Raw genomic sequence first — 23,638 nt, 5'->3', positions numbered from 1 at the left:
ATTAATAGGAAATGGCTTATATAAGACTATTTCTTTATGAAATACCCAAACATTACTATTTTATAGTTACCTGAAGATCTGGGTGAGCTTCTCAGGCTGGACAGCCAGGTTAATAACCATTCTTTTTTTCATCGAATCAAACATGCTTGGTGTCTTTGATTATTTTCTTGTACAAACCATCTGGCTGAATTCATTTGGCTGTGAAGTTAAAAAGGAGAAACTTCTAAAATATACCTTTGCAAGCTGAATGGTTATATAGCAAAATTTCTTGCTAAACTTGCGTCGTTTTTCTACTTTCCTTACCATGGCCATACGTTATGTACATTTTGTTTGAGATTCAATTGCTGTTTTTAATTATGTGTGCAATCTTCTGTAAGTGGAACTTGTACTACAACTTTTCAAGCTGAATAAATAATATACTACTGTGGACTGTTTCATCAGTAATTTATATCACAGATGTTGTCTTATTAAGGGGCTTAAAAGTACCTCTGTGTTTTGTCTTGAGTGATAATTTGTCCTATAGTATTGCCTAGAGTGTATCTTCTGTAATCCCAACAAAGTTTCCTTTGCAAAGCAGTGGTGAAGTTTTATTAAACCCTTATTAATTTATAAAATTTACCCAAAAAAAAAAATTGTACTGAAAGGCACAAGTCTTCACTACAAATAAATTGCATGCCAGTGGCAGCTACTAATTCAAAGCAGCTTTTGAAAATGCTCAGAAAGTTTTTAAATTCTCTGAATTATAGCTTTAACTTAATTTGTCATCCAGAGAAATGAAACGGCTTCTTTAAAAGGAGGAAAGAAGGACGAAGGACAGATGGAGCTGTAATAGATTTGTCTTGGGAAGAAAAGGTTTCAGTTCCAGATTTGCAGTCCCAGTTCCCTGCTAATCGCACCCCCACATTGAAATTGATTAAGTTTGGCAATGGTCAAGACATTATCCAAGAGATCTAACACTATCCAAGGACTATCCAACATGGGTTCAGTCTAGCACAAAATTCAGTTTAATTGTAGTTAGACCCTCTCTTAGTAGAGCGTTTCTTCCTCCCATTACTTTTTCTGTCTTTTCCAAAATATCAATATGTTTTACTCAGTAGGACATATAATATTGCCAGATTTTCTAGAATGTTTTTTAATGGCAAAGTTGCTTATTTTAAGGTAGCAAGATGGGAAATGTTTTGTTTTACCATGGCATAATACTTCACTAAAACCAGCTGGACGATTCTTGATCAACTTAAATAGGTGCTAAAGCCAGACAGGAATCCCCTGTCTGAAGCTTCATCATGTGTGAAGAGCCTTATTTCAATTTATGGCAGATCTTTTCAAAATTACTAATGAAGCTCCCAAGCAGTGTGAACTAAAAGTAAGTCAACTAAGAGCTTCTATGTTTTAAAATTAAATTTCAGTAGTTTGGGCTCTTTGTTGAGATTCTTTCTTGAAGAGCTTGTGGAAGAAAAGCATTTCCTCAGAATGCTTCTTTATTCTCTCAGTTGTTTCACTTCCACAAAATGTATGGTGTGTTGCCAAATAAGTCTGGAAGGAAAAATGGAAATCCTAAACAAATACTTCACATATACAGCTGTTAATCTGTTAGCTAATTGGAATATTGACAAATTCTATAATGTATTCAAGATTGTTGAGCTCAACTTTAAGAAACGTTAATGGTGACCAGAGCTCGATCTTGACACTTAAGGCTGTTATCCATTATATAAATAATTGGTTTTCAGAACGTGAGTCAAATACAGCCAAGTAAGTAGGAGACCTGGGAATGTTTTTCCACTGTCGCCTCTTTAACAAAACAAACAAACATCAACAATACCAGAACTGTACCAAACTATGATAATTACCCACCAGGTCTCTTAAAGATGATTTTCAAAGCTTAGAGATTTGGGGGTAAAATATCTAATTAAAAAAATATATGCACTTACGTAACTGAGAAGTTATAATGTGTATAAAGTATGATCTGTGTGCTACTGATATTAGGAGGTAGTCACATAAATATTTTACTTTAATATTTATTTTAAGGGTTTTTATTAGAATGTGATTAGTATGTCAGACGGTCCATTGATATTATTGCTAAGAACAAGGCACAGTCTAATACGGAAAATAAAAGTGAGGCAATTTAAAGGAAGATACTAAGTAAATTAGTGGTAGTATAATTAGTACATGAGTATGGCAGAGATCACAGAGGTTCTATATAAATGACTAATGAGTGGGAAACACTAGGTTATGAGTGTTACACCAGGTTTTAGAAGTAGTATCTTACAGAAATATAGAATCATTGAATCCCAAGATATGGAGTGCCCTTGAAATATGTGTAATCTAGCCCACATCTACTATTCTATCATGATCATCTAGCCTCTCCTTTTGGACTTTCAGTGATGGAGAATCACTAATCCCTGAGGTTGCATGTTCCACCACTAGACATATCTAACAGTTAAGGTTCTAACATACAGCTCAACACTTACCTGTTAGTAGCTCCATGATCTCAGTCTATCTTCATGATAAGTAGAGATCAAGTAGAGATCCTTCTTTGGTGTGATGCAATTTCAGGAATTTGAATAAATTTATCATCCTCTCTCTTATAAGTTACTTTTTACTAGATAAATAAACTTACAGTCATTCCCCCAATGGATGCCTGAAACCTTGGACATATCTAACCCTATCTATAAACCCCATTTTTGCCCCTAAATATACATACCTGTGATAAAGTTTAATTTATAAATTAGGCACAATAAAAGATTACCAACAATAACTACTAATAAAATAAAACAATTATAACAGTATATGGGGACAAAAGTTATGTGAATGTGGTCTCTCTCAAAATATGAGTATCTTACTTACCTTTCTTGTGATAACGTGAGGTGATACACTGCTTACATGACGAGATAAATTGCGGTGATGACCTAGGCATTGCAGCTTAGCGTTAGGCTACTGTAAGGGCTACTTGAACAGAAACACTGTGATGCCATGACAGTAGCTCTGATCATCGAGAAGGCTACTTAAAGTGACTAATGGGTGGGGAGTGTATACAGGTGATGACATTGGACAAAGGGATGACTCATATCCCAGGCAGGACGGAGTGCGATGGCGTGGGATTTCCTCACACTTCTCAGAATGGAGTGCAATGTAAAACTTAAAAATGGTTTATTTCTGGAAATTTTCCATTTAATATTTTCAGACTATGGTTGACTGAGGGTAACTGAAACTGTGGAAAAGGGGGACTACTGTGTTTCCTTCTAAAGTTCTCAAAGTGACATGGTTCCAAGTGACATGATACCATTTTGTTAGTTTCTTATAATGCTTTCTGGTTTTAAGATACCTTCCCAAATCATTTGATTCCCTGAAATTGGGTAACTTTGGATATTTTACTTAAATCATTCTGAAAATGAGGATATTAATTTAATTCTCACAAAATCCTGTGAGGTAGATGGTGAATTTGAAATTTTCTATTACGGTCTGTTACAAAAACTATAATAAATATTTGTTATCACCATTTTTATTGCTAGTATGTATAATAATTGTAATAGTGATAATATTAGTATAATACATAACAATAGTGAGAGATGTTTTGAAGTTATCATAACCTTATTGTAGATATTATAGCTTTTTGATTATGTACTGCATTTTTTTTGTTACAGTCTGAGTTTGCATTTGATGTTTGTTTGTTTGTTTGTTTGTTTTTGGTGATCACATCACACTGACTCATTGAGCCATCCTTTTCTCTAAAATCTCCCCAAGTATTTTTCCATGAGTATGTTGCTGACTCATCTTCCCATCCTGTAGTTGCTGGCTTTGGGCCCATATTTAGGTCTTAAGATCTAATCCTTATTCCTGTTAAACATTGTTTATTTCAATAGGTCATTCCATTCTGTCAGGATCTGTTTGGAAACACTGCTAATAGTCATTCCTTCCTGCTCAAAATGGTATCAACACATTTCCCCCCCCCCCAAATAGTCATGCTTTTCTATTTAACTTTATTTCCCTAATTAGGAATGTGACACATGCTCTCTGTGGCAGTCATTGGTGAACTATAGCAGTTCTGTCAGGGCACTCATATTTAGCCAGTTTTCACTGGGATGGCAATTGCAATAGGTAAATAACTATTGCCTTCTGCCCCTTTGAGGCTCTCGTCTTCCTTGGCCATCTTATGCCCTTCCCTGAGATCACCTGGATTTCCCCCATGTCCAGCTACTTCAAGCTTAATGTTGAACATAGTAGAGGCTCTACAAAGCCCTGCTCCAGTACTGTGGCCAGCGCCCATTCTGTATGGTTGTTAGTATTTGAATACCATCCCTGGGTATAATGTAATATGTGTGAGAGCCATAGCCATGGACAGACTACTTACCTAATTACAAGTCTCAGCCCTCCAGGTTGGAGGGATTTTAGAGGGAATTTTGAGTGTGGAGCTCTGCTATGAAAGTTACTCCCCTCTGTCAAATCAGGAAAAGCTCCGAGACTTTCTTTGTTCTTCTACATATCAACTTCTTTTCCACTTTGTTTTATCTGTGTGCAGCTTTGTGTCATGTTTTTGTTTGGTAAAGATAGTAGAAAATAAATAATGGTAATTTTTATTCATTTATATGCGCATATAAACTGTTGGCTCTGGCTTCTGCATGCTTGTGGAGATGGAGTACCTTGTAAATTTTAGTCAGGGAGTTATTTTGATAACCTTGTCAATATCTGTGGTCAAGTCCAGCAAAGTGAGACTGGTAGGCAGAGTAATGGCATCCCAAAGTCATCTCTATCCTAATCTTCAGAGCCCGTGGATATGCTATCTACATGGCAAAAGGGACCTTAAAGATTGATAAAACTAAGAATTTTAAAATGGGTGATTATCCTGTGTTATCTGGGTGGGCCCAGTGCAATTACAAGAGTTCTTATAATGGAAAGAGAGAAGCAAGAGACTTAAGAGTCAAAAAAGAGACTTTGGAAGCAGAGGTTGAATGATGCCATAAATTGTTGGCTTTGAAGATGGAGAAAGGGCCGGTGAGTCATGGAATGACCTCTGTCTCCTGGAAAAGGCAAGGAAGTTCCTACTAGATTTTCCTCTAGGTCCTCCAGAAGGAGCACGATCCTCCTAATACCTTGATTTTTAGCCCCATGAAAGCCACTTTGGACTAAGGCCTCTAGAACTGGAAGATAATAAACTGGTGGGTTTTTGCCACTAAGTATGTGGTAATTCACACTAACAATAGGAAACTAATACAGACACTAAAATCTACGTTGGGGTTGTAATTCACCCTTTTTGCCAGTAATGAAGATTATCTGGCTTTATTTCTTGCAATGATAAGTACAAGCCAGAGAGCAGAGAAACAAAACCTGCCTCTGTTCCTCTGTCATTGTGACAGGGAGGCTTGGGACTTCGTATGGTTGGTGTTCTCTCTCACAAGTCTGTTCAAAATCTCCTACTGCTACTCTGCTATCATTTCTTTTCCTTTTCATCCATTACTTCACTGAGTTTTGAGTCTGTATTGTATATACATTATTCAAAAATGACAAAATAAGATCCTGTTGTAATAAAAATAGAAGTCCAGTTTTCAGAAGGATGTTTTGATGAAAACTCTTAGTACCTGTTCTGAAAGCCCCCCTGAGATGTGATTTAGACAAGCATTGCCTACTTGTCATAACGGCAGCTTTTATTCTAAATGTGAGTTCTCCTAAAAGCTGGTTTGCCTTGGGGTTAACCACCTACTGAGGGCTGCTTGATGCAAAGTAAGTACTAAGGCTGACGCTCTGGAAATAAGGATGAATTTAAAAATTAAATAACTCAAGAAATATACAGTGGTGACTTCTCAGTAGGGTTAAACAATTTAATTTTCATCAGAGTTGAATTCTGGAAGTGGGAAAACTGTAATGAATAGTCTGGTATTATTTTAATATACCATTTCTGAAGTTATTTAAAGACTGTAAGCCTTTTTGCTCAATAGAAATGTCAATAAATGCAGAATGCTCCATGGTGAAATCCCTTCCATTCCACACAGCTTTCCAGGATGTTGTATTAATTCAGCATTATTTAGATCTTTTAGTCACTGCTGTTAGTTGCAAAAAAGTGGGGCGGGCTCAAGGGAATTGACTAAAACACACTTGTGCTCCTTCATTGTGCATGATTTTTCTTCTGGAATAACCCAGGTCTGTTTGTTTTTTTTTTGGCAAATTGTAAATGGAATTGGGGCAAAGACTCCCCCCTGTTGTCCCCCGCCAGTGCAGAGACGTTGTGACTAGAGAAAACGTGGAGTAGCCAAAGTAGCACGCCAGTCCAATGATCGGATTTTTTTCCTGGTTACTCACTATGTGATCTTGGATGAGAGTCTATTTTTGTCACTAAAAAGATGGGAAAAGCGTTTGTGACATCACATGATGCAAATGAAAATATTTTGAAAACTAGAAAGTTCTATACATACCTTAAGGAATAGTGGTTACTATATAAACCTCCCCATCACTTTTCTCACCTCCTCTAGCCTCTTTGGGGATCCAGATAGAATCACAAAATAAGAGAGGCTGGTGCAACCACCGTTGACTTTATTGTGGTGACAGCGGTGGTGTCATGATGTCAACACTCCTGTGACAAACCAGGGTTTTGTTGTTTTGATGGTGCATTAATCTACCAATATCTTTTCTCGCCCTCAAAACGACTAATGCACCATAAGCAGTGTAAAAACAATGTTAGTCCCAGAGTAGTTGTGTGTGTGCATAATGTAGACAATGAAACTTGTTTTGTTTGAAAGTTAGGCCTTTGGTTGAGCACACTTCCTACCACGATGATCATTGTTCGCATGTGGAGTCCATTAAGCAGGGTTGGAGCTGAATTCACAGTTTAATGTGCTAACGCTGCATCTGTTTCTACCCTGATGATAACACCTGGATCAGTTTAGAACTTATGTAGAAGTTTAAGAAGTGGTGTAGTTAATTTCTAAAACAACTGTTGATCTTTATATGTGTGAACCCCATGGTCTCTCACATTCCAGATGAATTCACTGCCGTTTGAACATGCTTATACCTGTGTGTGCTTTCAGAATGGGAAATAAAAACCATGTGCTTTCCCTTCCAGGGGCTTTATTTTCACTTAAATTCTGAGGGGTGACAATGATGAGATGATTATTTTTTTTCTTTCCTTTTGGGATGGAGAGGAAGATGCCTTTATGTTGTACTCATAATCATTATTATTAAGTGTTCATCTAAAACGAATAGTTGATGGGTTATTTTCCTTCCTGCTTTGTTAAAACACATGTATACACACAGTCCAAGCCTCTTACTTTGCCATGAGTAAGTCATTGATTCCTCTTGGAAGCCCTGAAATGGACAGGCATTAAAAATTACAGAAAGATGATTCTGTTTCTAAGACTGCACACCTTATCTCTGTGGCCGGCAAAAGGCAGAGTGCCAGTTCGCTAGAGCTTTGAAAAATGACTTCTTAAAGACAGCAGAGTGTAGAGTTCCTTTTTAAAGTGCGAAATGCCCTTGGAGAATTGTAGTCTAGTTATATTCCCATTAGGAAGATTGAACTTTTCTCCAGGATGCCCTCAGAAAAGAAATCATTAGAAGACAGGACCGATATAACATTTGGGGATGCCTATTCTGTTATCCTCCCCAAGGCAACATTTAATGTTAGTTTTTCAATGTGAAAATCCATCTACACTGAGTGGAGTGACCATGACAGAGTTCATGACATTGCCTTTTCTCACAAGGTTATCACATTTCTGATCTTAAGCTCTTCTAGATTGTACTCCAGGCCATCACAAATTATAGCTTATTTGCTGCCCACTGGCATAGGGTTGGCTTATATGAAGACTGTAAAGAGGACATTTTCCAATGTTACGTTGACTTTTATTTTTTATTAGCAAAGATATAGGAGGTTTAATATACAGCGTCGTGCTTTTTAGAAGGTACCATCTTTGAAAACAATAGTGTGTGTGTGTGTGTATGTGTGTGTTTGCGTATGACTGTGGTAATTCTTTTCCTGTTTTGTGGAAGTAAAAATAGGCCTTGGGTAGCTAAAAATACTAGTGTTTTTCAGATCACATTATAGCTGTTTTGATAGAATTGATGGTCTTTAGTCAAAGAGAAACACCAAGCCCAGCTTCTTTGGTGATAAGCAACTGTTGTCCTTGCAACAAGGCTGTTTCCCAGAATATCCTCATTAGGCCACACTGACATAAGTCCTGTGACTCTTTCTTCTTTCTGTTGTGCTTTTTGATCCCCTCACTTAACCAAGCTGTCATCCATCCTCCCGGATGAGTTAGATTGCTGTGAACATCATTCTTGTGCTATTAGATTGGCTAATGGGCATAACTTACGATTCATACAGGCACAATTTCACAGTAGTGAGATGGGGGAGACAAGGGCAAAGGTCCTGGAGGCTATGCTAAGAGGAAAGATAAATGACACCAGTAATTGAATGCTAGATGTAGTGGTATTGACCAACATTTCAGAAAACTGTGCCCTTTTTATGGATTCTGGGAAGACGGAGGTGAGTCATTAAAGTAAATCTTCAACAGGAACAACAGTTTGTAGAGAGAAAACTGAATCACATAGCTGCTGTGTTTCCCCGAAAATAAGACCTAGCTGGTCCATCAGCTCTAATGCGTCTTTTGGAGCAAAATTTAATATAAGACCCAGCCTTATATTATATAAGACCCAATTTCATGCTATATTATATTATATTATATTATATTATATTATACCTTGTATTATACCCGGTCTTATTTAATATAAGACCGAATCTTATATTATTTTTGCTCCAAAAGACGCATTAGAGCTGATGGTCTGGCTAGGTTTTATTTTGGGGGAAACACGGTAGTAAGTTGAAGAGGAAGAATTTGAATCAAGATTTGGCTTATACTCTTCAGTGTGAGTGTGTTTTTAATACTTAATGTGGGCGTTAGGCCTTGCTTCTGATAGATGAATATAGATTTTTATTTTTATTTTTACAGATTGGAGTGAAAATTTTGATCTGTTATGCTGAGATTTTTTTGATTGAATACCATCTTCCATTCTTAAACTTAGGTTCTGCTTGTTCATTTCATGCTTTGTGAATTTATTTAATTAGTGTATGGTTATTGTTATGTTGGAACAAATTTCTTTTATTGGCACTGGCTAGGGCGACAAATTATGTGTAGTAAAGGTCAAGATTGTTTAAAAATTATCTTGTGTCTGGTTTGGGGATTTCCAGTCTTATGGCGGTTAGCTGATTTAGCATCTCTGACTGCTAAATATGTGCTAAAGAAGACATTCATCATTTCTAACTGTTCCAAGTTTGAGAATTTGGGGGTCAGCAAAAGGGAAAAATATACCATGCTTGAAATCCTTAAAGGGACATGTCGGTGCTTCATAATTTGTTTGTAACACAAGATCGGAACAAGCTGATAGTTTTCATTTCACATTCAGCACATGTATTTTGAGTGCCTACCATGTGATTTAAAGGGCTACAGAGCAAAAAAGTGTCAGGGCTACCTGCAGTTGAATTTATTTCTTGATTATTAAAGTTTGCTCAATGAATGACATCTATATTAGAAAGTAGTATATATTGGAATGCTGATCAATTTTAAGGGTGGAGTTATTTTCTCTTTCTTTATTCTTGGATGAAATATCGCTTGCCTTCCACGACAAATGAGAGCGTCGCTAGTGGATTGTGGACCAAATGTTTGGGTATTTTGTGTAGACTCATCTGTATTAGTTTTAAATTAGAGTGTTTTCCTCCTTCCCTATCTGTTTTTCATCAGGGCTCATATATTCTTGTGTCTAAAAAGACTCTGATTTAGCTGTGAGGCTGATTTTATTGTAGGGATGTCTGTGTATCCTGTCATCACAGGCAACCCTGGTGAAACTTCCCATGTTGTGCGTGTGTGTTGCTGCAATATGTTCAAAGTCTGATCTGTCTCAGATGGATGTGTGTGTGTGTGTGTGTGTGTGTGTGTGTGTGTAACTGTTTTATAGTTGAAAAGGGATGCAGGCAGCACCATTTCTGCCAGAATATGTTTTCTATTATATTTTGCAATATGAAATTATAGGTTAGTTTTTGGCTTTCATAAAGCTGCCTTTTTCACCCGTCACTGGAAGACAACTAACACCTTCCTTTGACTCACGTTTTCCAAGACTCCTTAGTGTTAAAAAGAAGACTTTCTTTTTGAAATGCAGAAATTAAAAGAATATGGTACAAAAACATTTTTTGTAGCTTTATTGAGTCTTGAGGGCAGATATATGGATTCCAGACAAAATGCAATAATAGACTAGGATTTTACTTTCAAATCGTCTTACAAGCACTTCTGGTTAGAGATTTATTGTACATGTGCAGGAACAGAGCTGCTTTGAAGGTTAAAGAGAGTAGTTTGGAGAATAGTGTTCAAGGTCTTTCTCTGCCTCCTGTTAAGTCTGTGCTCTTCTTTAACTAACTTAACCCCTCCAGCTTCAGCTTCGTTATTTAAAGCAGTGTCTTGAGGATAAAATGAGATAATGTGTGTGTGCTTTATAAGCTTTGTCATTCTCAGTGTAAACATGAAATAGAACCAGCATTTTATTAAGTGTGTTTGGTTAGTGTTAATGCCCCATTGACATGAGGATATTTTTTCCCTTTCTGATATAGAAGTAGATACATCCCAGCAGCAGTAAAAATAAGATACCTCTTAAAACTCTTTATATATTCATAAAGCAGTTCAACCATTGTCATCAAATACATAGCACCAGACGTAATACTGGAGAAATACGGATTTTGTGTGAAACTTGGAAAGATAAACAGCATAGTGCGCGTAATTAGATATGATAGTCTCTTTAGTATAAGGTGTATTTGTTTGTTAGGGCTGCCATAACAGAACACCACAGACTGGGTGGCTTAAATAACATTAATTTATTTTCTCACAGTCATGGAGGATAAAAGTTCCAGATCCAGGTGCAGGCAGGTTTGGTTTCCCCTGAGGCCTCTTCTTGGCTTGCAGATGGCTCCCCTCTCACTGTGTGTTTACATGGTGTTTCTTCTGTGCACGTGCCCCTTGTGTCTCTCCATGTGTCTAAATTTCCTCTTCCCATAAGGACATCAGTTAGATTGTGTTAGGGCCCATGCTTGTGGCCTCATTTTAATTTAGTTACCTCTTTAAAGGCCTGATTTCCAAACAGAGTCACGTTCTGAGGTACTGAAATTAGGGATTTAACATACGAATTTGGCGGGGGCGGGGAGGCCATAATTCAGCCCATGTCATAGTGAGACCAGTAGATAAGGAACGGAGATTTGGACTCCAGTGTGGGGGACTCTGATCATCACTGAAGTGACTCTCTCAGGCAGGACTCTTAGCTTCTCACGATCACATCGGTTTACATCCGTTTACTCACAGGGTGGTGACAAGGTTTAAGATCATCTTGAGCATGAGCACATTTTGTAATATGTTAAAGCATGATACAAATGCAAGATGGTATTGTAACATGAATACCTGTGAGGGATACTTTGGCAACATGTGGAAATTTTTAAGTAGAAAAGACAAAGGATCATTGCAAACATTTGGCGAAAAGAAGCTTATTGGCTCTTCTCTTTGGCTGAAGGAGAGGCATGGAAAAAGAAAGGTGACTTAGTTAAGACTTAATTCTGAGAAGACAGGAGTTAGGCTAACTGATAAGCCAGACATCTGGATCATGCAACATGCATGTCTTCTTACCCCCAATGGCTGTTTTCTTAAAGCATGGTAGTCTCTTGTTTAAAATCCTTCCCCCCTACCTCTGCCCCAACTTCATGGTCTGGCAGTGCTCAGGCTGAAGCAGTGGGCATAGTGAGAAGGCACTTTTCCTGTTTCCCTTAAGTGAAGATTATGACCTCTCCTCAAGGATGTGATTTTTTTTTAATGAGGTAATACTTGTGCAGTTGGGAAAACCACCATTTACTGTAATATATCTGTCTGAAAGTTGTACAGCACAGTTATGCACTAAGGCAAGAATTTTTTTCTTTTTAAAATTTATTGGGGAAGGGGAACAGGACTTTATTGGGAACAGTGTGTACTTCCAGGCCTTTTTTCCAAGTCAAGTTGTTGTCCTTTCAGTCTTAGTTGTGGAGGGCGCAGCTCAGCTCCAGGTCCAGTTGCTGTTTTCTAGTTGCAAGGGGCACAGTCCACCATCCCTTGCGGGACTCGAATTGAACTGGCAACCTTGTGGTTGAGAGCCCCGCTGAGCCATCCAGGAGGCTCCAACCCACTGAGCCATCCAGGAGGCAGCTCAGCTCAAGGTGCCATGTTCAATCTTAGTTGCAGGGGGCGGAGCCCACCATCCCTTGCGGGACTCGAGGAGTTGAACCAGCAACCTTGTGGTTGAGAGCCCACTGGCCCATGTGGGAATCGAACCGGCAGCCTTTGGAGTTAGGAGCATAGAGCTCCAACCACCTGAGCCACCGGGCTGGCCCAAGGCAAGAATTTTAACTGGAGAGATATAGTCTCAGCTTACCATGCCTACCCATTAGAGTACATTGGGATAATCAAATTCTTAAGTACAGAGATTATAGCTTCTTTTATTCTATAAAAGCGCACAGAACAAGACCTTGCAAAAAAATAGGTGTTCTTGGAATCTCCATAGTTACACTTGTATTTCTCTTTTAGAATCTGGTGTACAATAAGGCCCATTCATCTTTGAAAGCTTTGAACTTCATAAGAAATCTATAATCTGATAATCATTTCTTCTCTTAAAAAATAGTCAAACGCTTGTAAGTTTTTAAAATAGAAAAAATGATAAGGAACCAGTCATACTTTACAATTGGTGCTCAAAACTGATTGTAAGGGAAACAGTATGATGTGTGAAAAAAATTTTAATTCACCTTTTTCTAACCTATGAATTTAAGCAAACCTAAGAAGCTAACTGAAATTCATAAATTATATGGAGTAGTGTACTAAAATCGTTCATACACTTGAGTTAATTTATGGGAGTGAAAAAGCTTCATAGAACCCCTTCTAGTGGTTACTAATTTCAAGTCTGGAAAATTAGGAATATTTTCAGTAAGTGTTTGAGACTCTGATTCAATTTAGCACTGTGAGAAGGAGGTGAAGTATATAGTAATCTTTTATGGATATACATGATATGTATATAGTAAACAAAATAATTGTGTAGAAAATATTAATATGGTATTTCATCATGGAAATTGCAAGGCAATGAAAATTATTTTGAGTTGTTAAGCTAATATTAAGGTAGAGGATTCTTTTAATTAGTGAAATGAAATGCTTGGAGTATGGTTTTTCTGATAATCTCCTGCTATTAGTTCTTTAATCTTGCAAATACTCTTCATATGAATACTTTCAAAAACATCTTTAGGTAACCGAAAGATGTTTCATTTTCAATGATCAGCTTTCTCTTAAAGGGATTATTAATTAGTTTTCAGGGTCAAAGTTTTTTTTCTTGGATATTTCCCATAGAAATTCTGAAAATGGCAGCATTGATTTGTTTGAGGAATTAAAGATACTTGAAAAAAATTCTACCAAGATTCCTCTTCCTCCTTTTCTCCCACTGAGGGAAGAGAGTGACTGGGCAAATTCTAGAGTTGGGATGAAGGAGGAGCTGCCTTGTCCAAGGAAGCTCTATGAGAGAGACGTGTCTGTAACATGTCCGGAGCTTAATGCAGTTGCAGCATGAGTCACATGTAATCAGAAGCTTATACGTAGGAAAAACTCCTACAGGGATGGAAGAGGCGTCCACTAAGGATAGTGCTTTAGTTACAGTGACTTGGGGCCCCTGTCTCTTGGATGTCTGACAACAGGGTCTTGGTTACTTCCTGTGGCCTCTCTTTATTCAACACCTATGTGACTTTTTGTGTGTTTTTTTAAGTGTCATTTGCTTAGGAAGTCATCATCTCTGCCATGGAAGGATTTGCAATCGACTAGGGGGAGATCAAGATAGAAATAAGCAAGGCTAGTAAAATGTTACAGGTGTAATGATCAATTCATGCCTACAGCCTTCCGTTTCCACTGGGAACTAGAAACCTGACACTGTCCCCCAATAGTTCAGTACCCTACACTGAATTTTACTTGCCCCCCCATAAGTTACTCTAGGAGTCTGAAATACCTTGCTTATTTCAAAACTAAGGCAAGCTCTAGATATTATAATATAGTATCTGTCTCATTCCCCTACCCCATTAGCCAACTATTTGTGTATTAAGTGGAGCTTTTTAAATATAATGGCTTGCTTATCCCTAAAGAGGAACTCTAATGAAGGGATTATAGGTTAAGTGGCAAATGAGTGCCAAAGACATTTGGGTAAGCCAATTAACCTGATGATTTTTCACAGTTAATTATCACTGGGTGAGCAGGGGTTAGTGCCCAGAGTGAGTGAACTACTTTTAGATGAAAGTGCCAATTCCCTATGTACTTAAAAACAATGTAAATTTTTTCTAAAAGATCAGTGCTTCCTATCAGTACCAATCATTTCTAATTAGAATCCAGTTCATCAACTACATATTGAATGCCTACTGCATGCTAGGCTCCCAAAGATAAATAAGATGCTTTTCTACATCTTAGAAGTTCACTGTGCATTGGGGAGATAAAGCAGGTTCTAACAAGACAATAGCCAAATCAAATCTGAAGACCACTGGGGAGATTGATGTCTAGCCAAATCTCTCCATCCCGGGAAGGGCCATAGTACAAGACAGAGGAATGTCAGTGATTCCTCCTGCTCCATCCCTCAAATTTCACTCCAGCCAAACTAACCTATTGTATGTTTTTAGATCCCAAGCTTACTACCTTCTCTTATGCCACGTGGCCTGGCAGCATCTCCACACCTCCATTATTACTTCATTTACCTCCACGTAGGTAGACATGCTTTCCTCCAGGAAGTGTTTGACCCTTTAAGACAGTCGGGAGTCTTTTCTGTGTTCTGCCATAACAGGATTTCAGGTTAGAAGGGTATTTATCATATTGCCCTGAAATTGCCTGGACATTTACTCACTTCCCCTGCTAGGCTGAATGTGTCTCAAAGTCAGGGAATCCATTTTGCTCACCATTTTATTTGCAGTGTCCTTCACAGTATCTAACCCAATACTGAGTGAATGAATAAGGAAGTGAGTGAGTAATTTTCTTACGACAGAATTAATCCATTTTATTGAACAGTGATTTTCAATAGGGAATGGAAGAGGGAATATTAAAATCACTCATGCCCTCTTTTTAAAGCATGCATTTCCTCCTCCTCCTTCTGAAATGTCTTCCACATATCTTCCATTTGAGATACCTGATAATTGTAGTAAGACGTTGGTGTTATTAATGTGTCAGTGCTCAATGTCAAAATCAAGTATATTCACAGCAGTAACTGGGGAAGGCTTTGGGGAAACCTTGCCTTCAAAAATGAGCACTGCGGATTGAACTGAAGCATGTTTGGACAGATGTAACTGGTTGAAGAACAGCCATCCAGGCAGAGAAAAGGGAAGAAATGGTTTGAGCAAAGACCCGTAGGCTGTGAAGTTTGTCTGACTTAGGATGCATGTGTCCACTTGCATGGAGTAATGGGAGATTGGCCTAGAAGTCATAATGGGGACGGCAGTAAATGCTGGGCTGTGAAGGGTGTTTATTATGGTAAGAAATAGGGAATGATGAGGGATTTTTGTGGAGTAGAGTGGTGGTGGCAGTGTTGTATTTCAGGAAGTATCTCTCTCCACAGCATGTGTAATGGATCAAAGGGGGAATGAAAGGCAGCGATAGCTGTATAGTTCAGCTTACCAAATATTTATTATGTGCCTAATATATGTTGGGCACTGGGAGAAAATATAAGGCATAATTCCTTCCCTGAGGGGACTTGTAGCCTAATGAGAGAAAGAGAAAAATGAACAGGCAATTTAAGTAAGCATGTGAAGCTGTACAGGTAGGAAGTAATGAAAGCCTGATGAGGGTAGTAGAAAAGCAGAGAGACACAGAGTCACGGGAAACTTGTGAGTTGGATTTTTCTCTGAGGTCCTGAACAGCTTTAAAATATTTTTAACCAGTTTAAAAATAGCTGTAGAAGCACAGAGAGAAAGCTCCCTCATATACAACCTCGATGTCAGTGATGGAGGAATGATGGTGCTTAATGAGCGGCTTGTTAGAAGAAAGGAGATGTTTTGTGAGGCAAATTATTTGGATTCAGACTTCCTAAGGTTAAGATACTGAAAGAGCATCTGACAACATTACTTGATAATCACACAGGCCTGTATTATTTAGGGCTCTTTTGGTAGCGGATGCCAGAATAACACTTTAGCTTATGAGTAAGGACATTTAAACTCTCAGTCTTTAACTTGAAAGGTTATTGGATTAGTTAACAGTGTTAGCTTCAGGCGTGACGGGATCCAGCTGCACTAGGAATTACCCCTGTCTCCTTGATCTGAGTTGTGGTGTGTAGGCTTCATTCTTAGAGGATTTCAGGGACTCCTCTAGTAGCCTTAGAAGTTCTTCTTATTCTCAGAAGAAGATGTGCTTTCCCAGTAGATTATCGGGGCTGCATGGACTCTGATGGCCTGGCTGGCTGCTAAGTCAATTGTTGTGGCCAGGAATGAGGATGGGGAGATGGAGTACACTAACCGGCCAAATCGTTTGATGACCTTTCATCAGGAGGTGGGCTGCCTCCCCCCATCCATATGGACTGAGAGTGGATGTGGGCTGTTCTCAAAAGGAAAAATAGGAGACTTAACTAGAAGAAGAGGTCCAAGAAAACAGCAAGTGTCCATTACACAAGGTTAGGTAAATTGCAGACATTTTAAGTTAACATTTCCTCATTTGATCTTCACAACAGTTTGTGAGAACATTATTATTATTATTACTATTACCCATCAACTCTAGGTTAGGAAGCTGAGCTTCAGAGAGGCTTACTGGCCAAAGGTCACACACCTGGTGTTAGTAGAGGAACCGGGATTTCATTATTCTTTATTCCACTCAGGGGAGGATATCACCTGGGCCATTATAAATGTAGGCTCATGAGCAACACGCAGGCTTGAGGTATAGTCGGAGAAGGCATCTCTTGAGTTGTAGGTGTTGGAGGTGACCACAGAGGTGGAAAGTGTGGAGAAAAAGAGGTCAGGGAACAGAACCAGAAGAGAAGCATCCATGTTTGGGAGAAAAATGTGAAGGAGAATTGGAAAGAGGTGGCCAAAAGATAGGAGAATGAGAAAACTGATGTGTTAAAGACCAAAGGTAAGACTTGATACACGTTTATAATCTTGGTCTGAAAGTGTCATTAGAGCTTAAAGGAATTTTAAATGAAATAATCATGACGACGAAACAATGATTTTGAAGGCTATAAACATGACAAAAGAGTGCTATGTTTGCATTGGTGGCTAACGTCAGTTGTTCAGTGTTGATGATAATAATAATAGCATCTAATATGTGTTACATACATTACATATACACATGTTCCATACAACAATGTGCGTTTTGCCTTCTGACTCATTTACTCCTCGCATGGATCCTATTAGGCAAGTATACTTATTATCTTTATTTTACAGATAAGAAAACAGGTATAGAGAAGTGAAAGTTACTCTGTTCACTGTCTCATAGCCTTTTAAACTTTATTTAGTCCACTTGTCTCCAGAATCAGTTTTCTTCACCACCGCATTTCACTGCCCTTCCTAGGAACAGATAGGCATTCTTGGGTCATGCTGAAGCAGGTAGGTTAATAGAGGCCCTTCTCATTCTTCTCTCTCTTGCAGGACACATTTCAACACATCATTCCAATTTTTTTCTTTGCCTTTTCTAATGTAAAGTTTTGCCATTATTTGCCTTTCAGTAGAACAATTGAAAGCACTTTGGAAGAGGGTGCCATTTGCTGTTTGAAAAATCTAAGCATTAGATCTGCTCAGAGGACCAGTGGTCATCATTTATGTGGGTGCTTGTGACAGGAAAGGTCATTGGACAGAAAAAGCAGCAGTGAGAGAAGAAACCCATACAAGGACAGTTGGGAAGGCAGTGTCACATCATTCATCAGTTTTACAATAGCATTGGCCTTTTTCAGCATTTCCAAAAGGAAAAATCATAAGGCAGCAGAAACAAAGAGCCACAAATGAACAAAAGGGGAAACAGGTTAAAACCTCCTTGAAGACCAGAGAGACTGCATCTTTTTCCTTCAAAAGACGGTCTCTCAGTCATATGTTCTCTGGAGAATCCTGCTTACAATTGTTTCTTCTTCACATCTGCTGCTCCGATTTTCTTCACCTTTCCCAGAGTGGAAAATTTCCTAATTCCTTAGTGCCTTTCTGAATTTCAATTCACAGAAGTAACCTCAGAAATTATATTGGCATGAAATTTTGTTTTGAATTAAAGTTTTTCATTAGTTAAGAAATAACAGAAGAGGTTTTACTATTTCCACGTTGGACTCATGTGAGAAAACGCAAGTGGATGGAAATCTTATACTTAGTGTTGAATAACTACCTTTACTTCTCGTTTTGCTGGCAGATTATTCAGATTCTGTTAAAGCCCTTTGGGTCTGGATCTTTCTTAAAATGATGTGAGGGGTATGTAATGCATCTCTTATCACTGACTTGCATGTGTGACGTGACTTATATACTAAAATCCAGTGCAATTTAGTCTTGTTTCACATTCTTTGCCATAATATTCATTGGTGACCTGCCTAAGCAGACAACACTTATAGTACTCTGGTCCCTTTTTGTATAGTATGTTTTTCACATAGATGAGGTGTTCGCTCGCTCTTCCATTTTTGTTTTATTAACACTGTTTGCCCTTTAAATATTTTTCTAAAGTGTAAATTTAAGGCTGTGCCTCATCAAAGTTTTTTCTCACAGTGAAATTATGAGGTTTGTTAATTTTGTTCTTTTTTTTAAAAAACCCTTGTTTTGAGAGACGTGTAATGTGTATCTTGTTCGCTGCTTCACATTTCTAGATGTATTGCTGTAAATGTAATTCTGGCAGGTTTGGACAGATTTTTAAAAGTATGAGTTTTCTGTTTTCTCCAACAGTTCTTACAGAGTTGGTTATGGTGATGAACTAACAACATGTAGAAAACCTGGTTTGGGGAATGTGGTTCTCCATTGTATATGTATCTGCCATTGAAAGGGCAAAGTACTATCCTAAACAAAATTTGCTTTCTAGCTTTTCTCACTGCATTAGCAAAGCCTTATCCCAGAGTGCTTTGCTATCGAGCATTCCCCAGCCCTGACATGGATAGTACGAGCATTTCTGCATTGACATTAGAGAAATTTACATCAATATCTAAGGTACTGTTTAGTGCAGGCCAGTTGGGTTTTTCATTCTGAATTGCGTGAAATCAGCTTTCTCTGACAACACTGGCAGTTTTTCATATTTCTTTTAAATTTTAATTAGAACCCATTGAGTCTTAAGCAATTACTTCTGGGTTAGACTCTTGATGAATGTCATAGCAGGGTGTTTTAATTTAATGGACCCAGAATAACATCTGTTTCTAATATTTTCAAAGCCAATTTATATGGAAATTCATTTACTATACAGTCAATACACGGAGACTTGTAAAAATCAAAATCAAAATGGAAAATCAAAGCGCTGTGATATAGTAGGTCTTCTGTGAACAAAGGATTTCACTTATGACTAACTTCAGCTGCCACTAGCTAACACCAAAAATATTGCAGTTTAAATAAGTCAGTAATTTATTTCTCACACTCTTGCAATGGGGAGGTAGCTAGCCCAGGGCTGGTGTGGTCTACCATGAGAGGAAGTCAGCTTCCTTCAGTCAGTAATGTGCTGGGCATGATTTTTATTCCTAAGGACACTTTATGGGCCAAGATGGCCACTAGAACTCCAGCTCTTCGATCTGTGCTGTAACAGGAAGGAGGTAGGGTTGGAGGGGAAGTATGCTGAGCTTTTCCCTTTTAAGGACACTATCTGGAAGTAGTACACGGAACTCTGCTTATGTTCCACTGGCCCAAAAATGAGTCACATGACCGTATTTAGCAGCAAGGGAAGACAGGAAATGAAATATTTTTTCTACATGACCATATACCCAGTTAAAAACAGAAGGGCTGTGAGTATGGGAAAAGGGGAGAGAGAGATATGGGAGAACAACTCACTATCCCTGCCACATTGATTATTTTTAAGACATGACTTTAACAGACCTTTTGCCTTTTTATTGAGTTCCTGGAAAAGTCAGTTAGTTCTCATAAGTAGGTGGAAAAGGACTGGCATGGTGTTTGGCACAGAGTAGATAATTATCAACTACAGATCAGTCTGTTTTAATCCTAACCCCCAAATGCAACCATTTCAGAGATTGTGGGTTAAGCATACTTTCATAAGGGACTTTTGGTAAATTGCACTCCAGTCTTTGTAGAATAGTAACAACAGCAGCTAACAGGGCTGAGATGTTGTTTGTACTGCCATGTTTTCCCGAAAATAAGACCTAACTGGAAAATAAGCCCTCGCATGATTTTTCAGGATGACATCTCCTGAACAAAGCCCTAATGCGTCTTTTGGAGCAAAACTTAATATAAGACCCAGTCTTATTTTCGGGAAAACACGGTAGGTCTCCAACATACTCATGTATCTGCAAAGCAGTGTTCTCTGCGTCTCTACATAGAAGATGAATGAATGATTACAGGAATTTGTTAAATGATTTCAAGGTAAAACTCTTATCCCAGAAACTGAAGCTCAGAGTGGTTAAAGGGAAGCTGTGTAGAGAAGCAGCTGGAAACCAGCATTGCCCAGTCATTTGATCCCAACTGGAATACTAACTCTGCTGTTTCAATTGGCTGTGTCATCTTGGATGGGTTTCTTAATCTGTCTGGATCTCTGTTACATGTTCTTGTTTTTTGAAGACGCTCAGCAGATTACAGAGCTGGGACTCAGAAATGTTTCTTTTCAGTCCAGGGCTTTTGCAACCTGATTTTTGGTAACATTCATGTGGAAATTCCTTTTGTCATGCCTGCCTCCCAGTGAAAGGCAGAGCTGGTGGAGGGGCTAGAGGCAAAGGTCTTTAGGGTGGCCACCCACCATATATTCTTCAGTTGCACCAATGCCAACACCGCCTTAAAAAACCCTGCATCAGACTAGACAAGAGGTTCCTAGTTATGCATTGGTATCTTAAATGTCTCATTCCTCCTTCCTTCTGACTCTTGTTCCTCTTTTGTGTTCTCGAAGTACAGAGAAGGGTACACTAAGGATACAAAAGACTCAAGATGCCACCCTGTTCTCTGGAAGGTATAATGGTGTCAGGCAGAGTCTCAGCTCCCGCTCCCCACATAAGAACGCAGGATATGGAGAGGCCAAAAAGGGACACCCACGGAGCCATAGATAGGGGAGTCATACTACCATATTCTCATTGGTGGCTGGGTTGGCGATACAGGAAGCAGGAGTCACACTTTCCACAACCTGCCATCCACTTAGCTCTGCCAACCCATCTCACTTACTAGCTGCTAACTGCAATCTGCTATTGCTAGCTCAGCCACCATCTTCTTGCTAGCCCCCATTTTCTGCTAGTGTAGCCACAGCAGTTATATTAGTGGCCAGTGGCTCACTGGTTACAGCTGTCGGCCATCTAGCCACAGATGATGGCCATCCAATCACAGTTGATGGCCATTTACTACCTGAGCCAGCACCTTTCCACGTGAGTCTGAGAGCCTGGAAACTGCACTCCTGGCTCTGTCCCCACAAATGGCGTAGAGCAGGAATCCTCCAAACTGAGTCATTTATGTGCGATCGTCAACATTTGTACCTTATTCATACATATCAGCACCAGTACTGTTGATTCCGTTATGTTTGTCTTCCTATTGGCATTTTAATTTTGAACAGCTTCATTCTGAGCGAACATCCATGACATCCAGCTTTGCTCTGATTATTAAATTTTGTTTCAAATATACATTAAAACAAATACCACCATTAAAAGTTTTATAAGGTTTATTTATAAGGTTTATTATTTTCTCACATACACCCAGTGGTATGTGGAATAGATTCTGAGAAGCCCATTATAGTGAAAAGAGCAGCATGGGCCATGAAATTACCCTGCTATTTCCAACGTGTGTGACTTTGGAACCAATAGTAATTAGACGTTCTCAATGGTAGTCTCCCCACATGAGAGAAGTAGATAATAATACCTACCTTATCAGTTAATAATACCTACCTTATCAGTTATTCTAAGAATTAAATGAGAAGGTAAAGCCAAGGAGACCAGCAGGGTGCTTGGCAGATAGCAAGTGCTCAGGAAATACTAGGTCATTCCTCCTTGGAGTCTGGAAATCGAGAGCTACTGATCCTTCAAAGCAGGACGCAATGAATTACATCATTGTGGCACTTGGTATAGAAGACACTAAGCCCTATGAGAACTCAGAAGGGGGAAAGGCTGAAGTTTCCTGGAATGTAGGAGGAAAAGGAAACTGGATAATTGGAGAGCCATCCTTCCTCATCTCTCACGCTCTCTCGGTCCTTGCTACTCAGTGTGGTCCTAGGACCAGCAGTGTGTGCGGTACTTGGCATCTTGTTAGAAATGTGGGATGTTGGGCTCCTCTCTAGATCTAGTATTGAATCGGAATCTGTTAACAAGACCTCTAGGTGATGTGCATGTATGAGAAGCATTGCTCTGGCACAGATATTTTATTTAAAATGTATTTTTAGTGGGGGTTAGTTCTCACTCTCAGTGTATCCCCTCACCAGCCACACCTGGGGCTGTGCTTCTTAAAAATGCATATTCTCAGGCCTCACATCAACCTGGGGCCTGGAGTATGCATTTTAGCTAGTCTACCATGTGGTGTTTAAGGCAGCTGTTCAGCAACCTCTGTGTTACAGCTTAAACCACTGATCAAATCTCTGCATGTATTCTTCAAACATAGTTGCGTTCAAACAAGGAAGAAAGCTTTTGAGAAAAGACCCTAACTGTGATGTTACTAAGCATTAAGGAGAGGGTCTGAGTTCAGTCTATATGTAAAACTCATTTGCGTTAATCATGAATACCTGGAATCCCAGTATTAACCCTCTTACATGACAAAGCTAGGGAGGAAGAGAATATCTTCACTTTGTGTCATATGTTTTCTTACTTTTTTTCTTTCTGTATTTTACATTTGATTTTTCTTTTTATACGTTTTGTTTTTTAGCCGTGCTATCAAGACTAATCAGGATCTTCTCCCAGAGACTCCATGGACGCACATTTTCTACAATGATTTTTGGGGGACTCTTCTCACCCACAGTGGCAGCCACAAGTCCTACAGGCCCCTCTGCACACTGTCTTTTCGCCTGAACCATGCCATCGGAGGCCTGAATCCCTGGAGCTATCATCTTGTCAACATCCTACTGCATGCGACAGTCACTGGTCTCTTCACGAGCTTCTCCAAGATACTCCTTGGCGACGGGTACTGGACCTTCATGGCGGGCTTGATGTTTGCCTCTCACCCCATTCACACGGAGGCGGTGGCCGGAATCGTCGGACGGGCCGATGTGGGGGCCAGTCTTTTCTTTCTCCTCTCCTTGCTCTGCTACATTAAGCACTGTTCTACAAGAGGCTACTCAGCCAGGACTTGGGGCTGGTTCCTGGGGACAGGACTGTGTGCAGGATGCAGCATGTTGTGGAAGGAACAAGGAGTGACTGTTCTCGCAGTCTCCGCAGTTTATGATGTCTTTGTCTTTCACAGGCTGAAAATGAAACAGATCTTACCTACCCTTTACAAAGTAAGTGATTGTTGGCACTCGAGCATTGGATTACTGAGTAATCTCCTTGCTTGGTCCTTTTTCACCATTTAAAAGGCAAATGTGTTACT

The 23,638-nt window shown here is 39.1% G+C and overlaps 1 protein-coding gene across 5 annotated transcripts in view; it reads left to right on the top strand.

The window, feature by feature from the left end:
- TMTC2 (transmembrane O-mannosyltransferase targeting cadherins 2) overlaps positions 1-23,638 on the top strand; it is a 386,679-nt gene that overhangs the window by 144,108 nt on the left and 218,933 nt on the right. For all 5 annotated transcript variants that reach the window (XR_012493906.1, XR_012493907.1, XM_019754143.2 and 2 more), the window contains exon 2: positions 22,979-23,549. Coding sequence is in view for 3 of the 5 variants with exons in the window: in XM_019754143.2 (XP_019609702.1) it covers positions 22,979-23,549 (571 nt within the window). In the remaining 2 variants the exon portion in view is untranslated. The remainder of the gene's footprint in view (positions 1-22,978; positions 23,550-23,638) is intronic.

The sequence above is a fragment of the Rhinolophus sinicus genome, linkage group LG02, assembly GCF_036562045.2.
Source record: "Rhinolophus sinicus isolate RSC01 linkage group LG02, ASM3656204v1, whole genome shotgun sequence".
NCBI classification, from domain to species: Eukaryota; Metazoa; Chordata; class Mammalia; order Chiroptera; family Rhinolophidae; genus Rhinolophus; species Rhinolophus sinicus.
The sequence above is the reverse complement of the archived record's forward strand: the minus strand, read 5'-3'. Positions and strand labels throughout refer to the sequence as shown.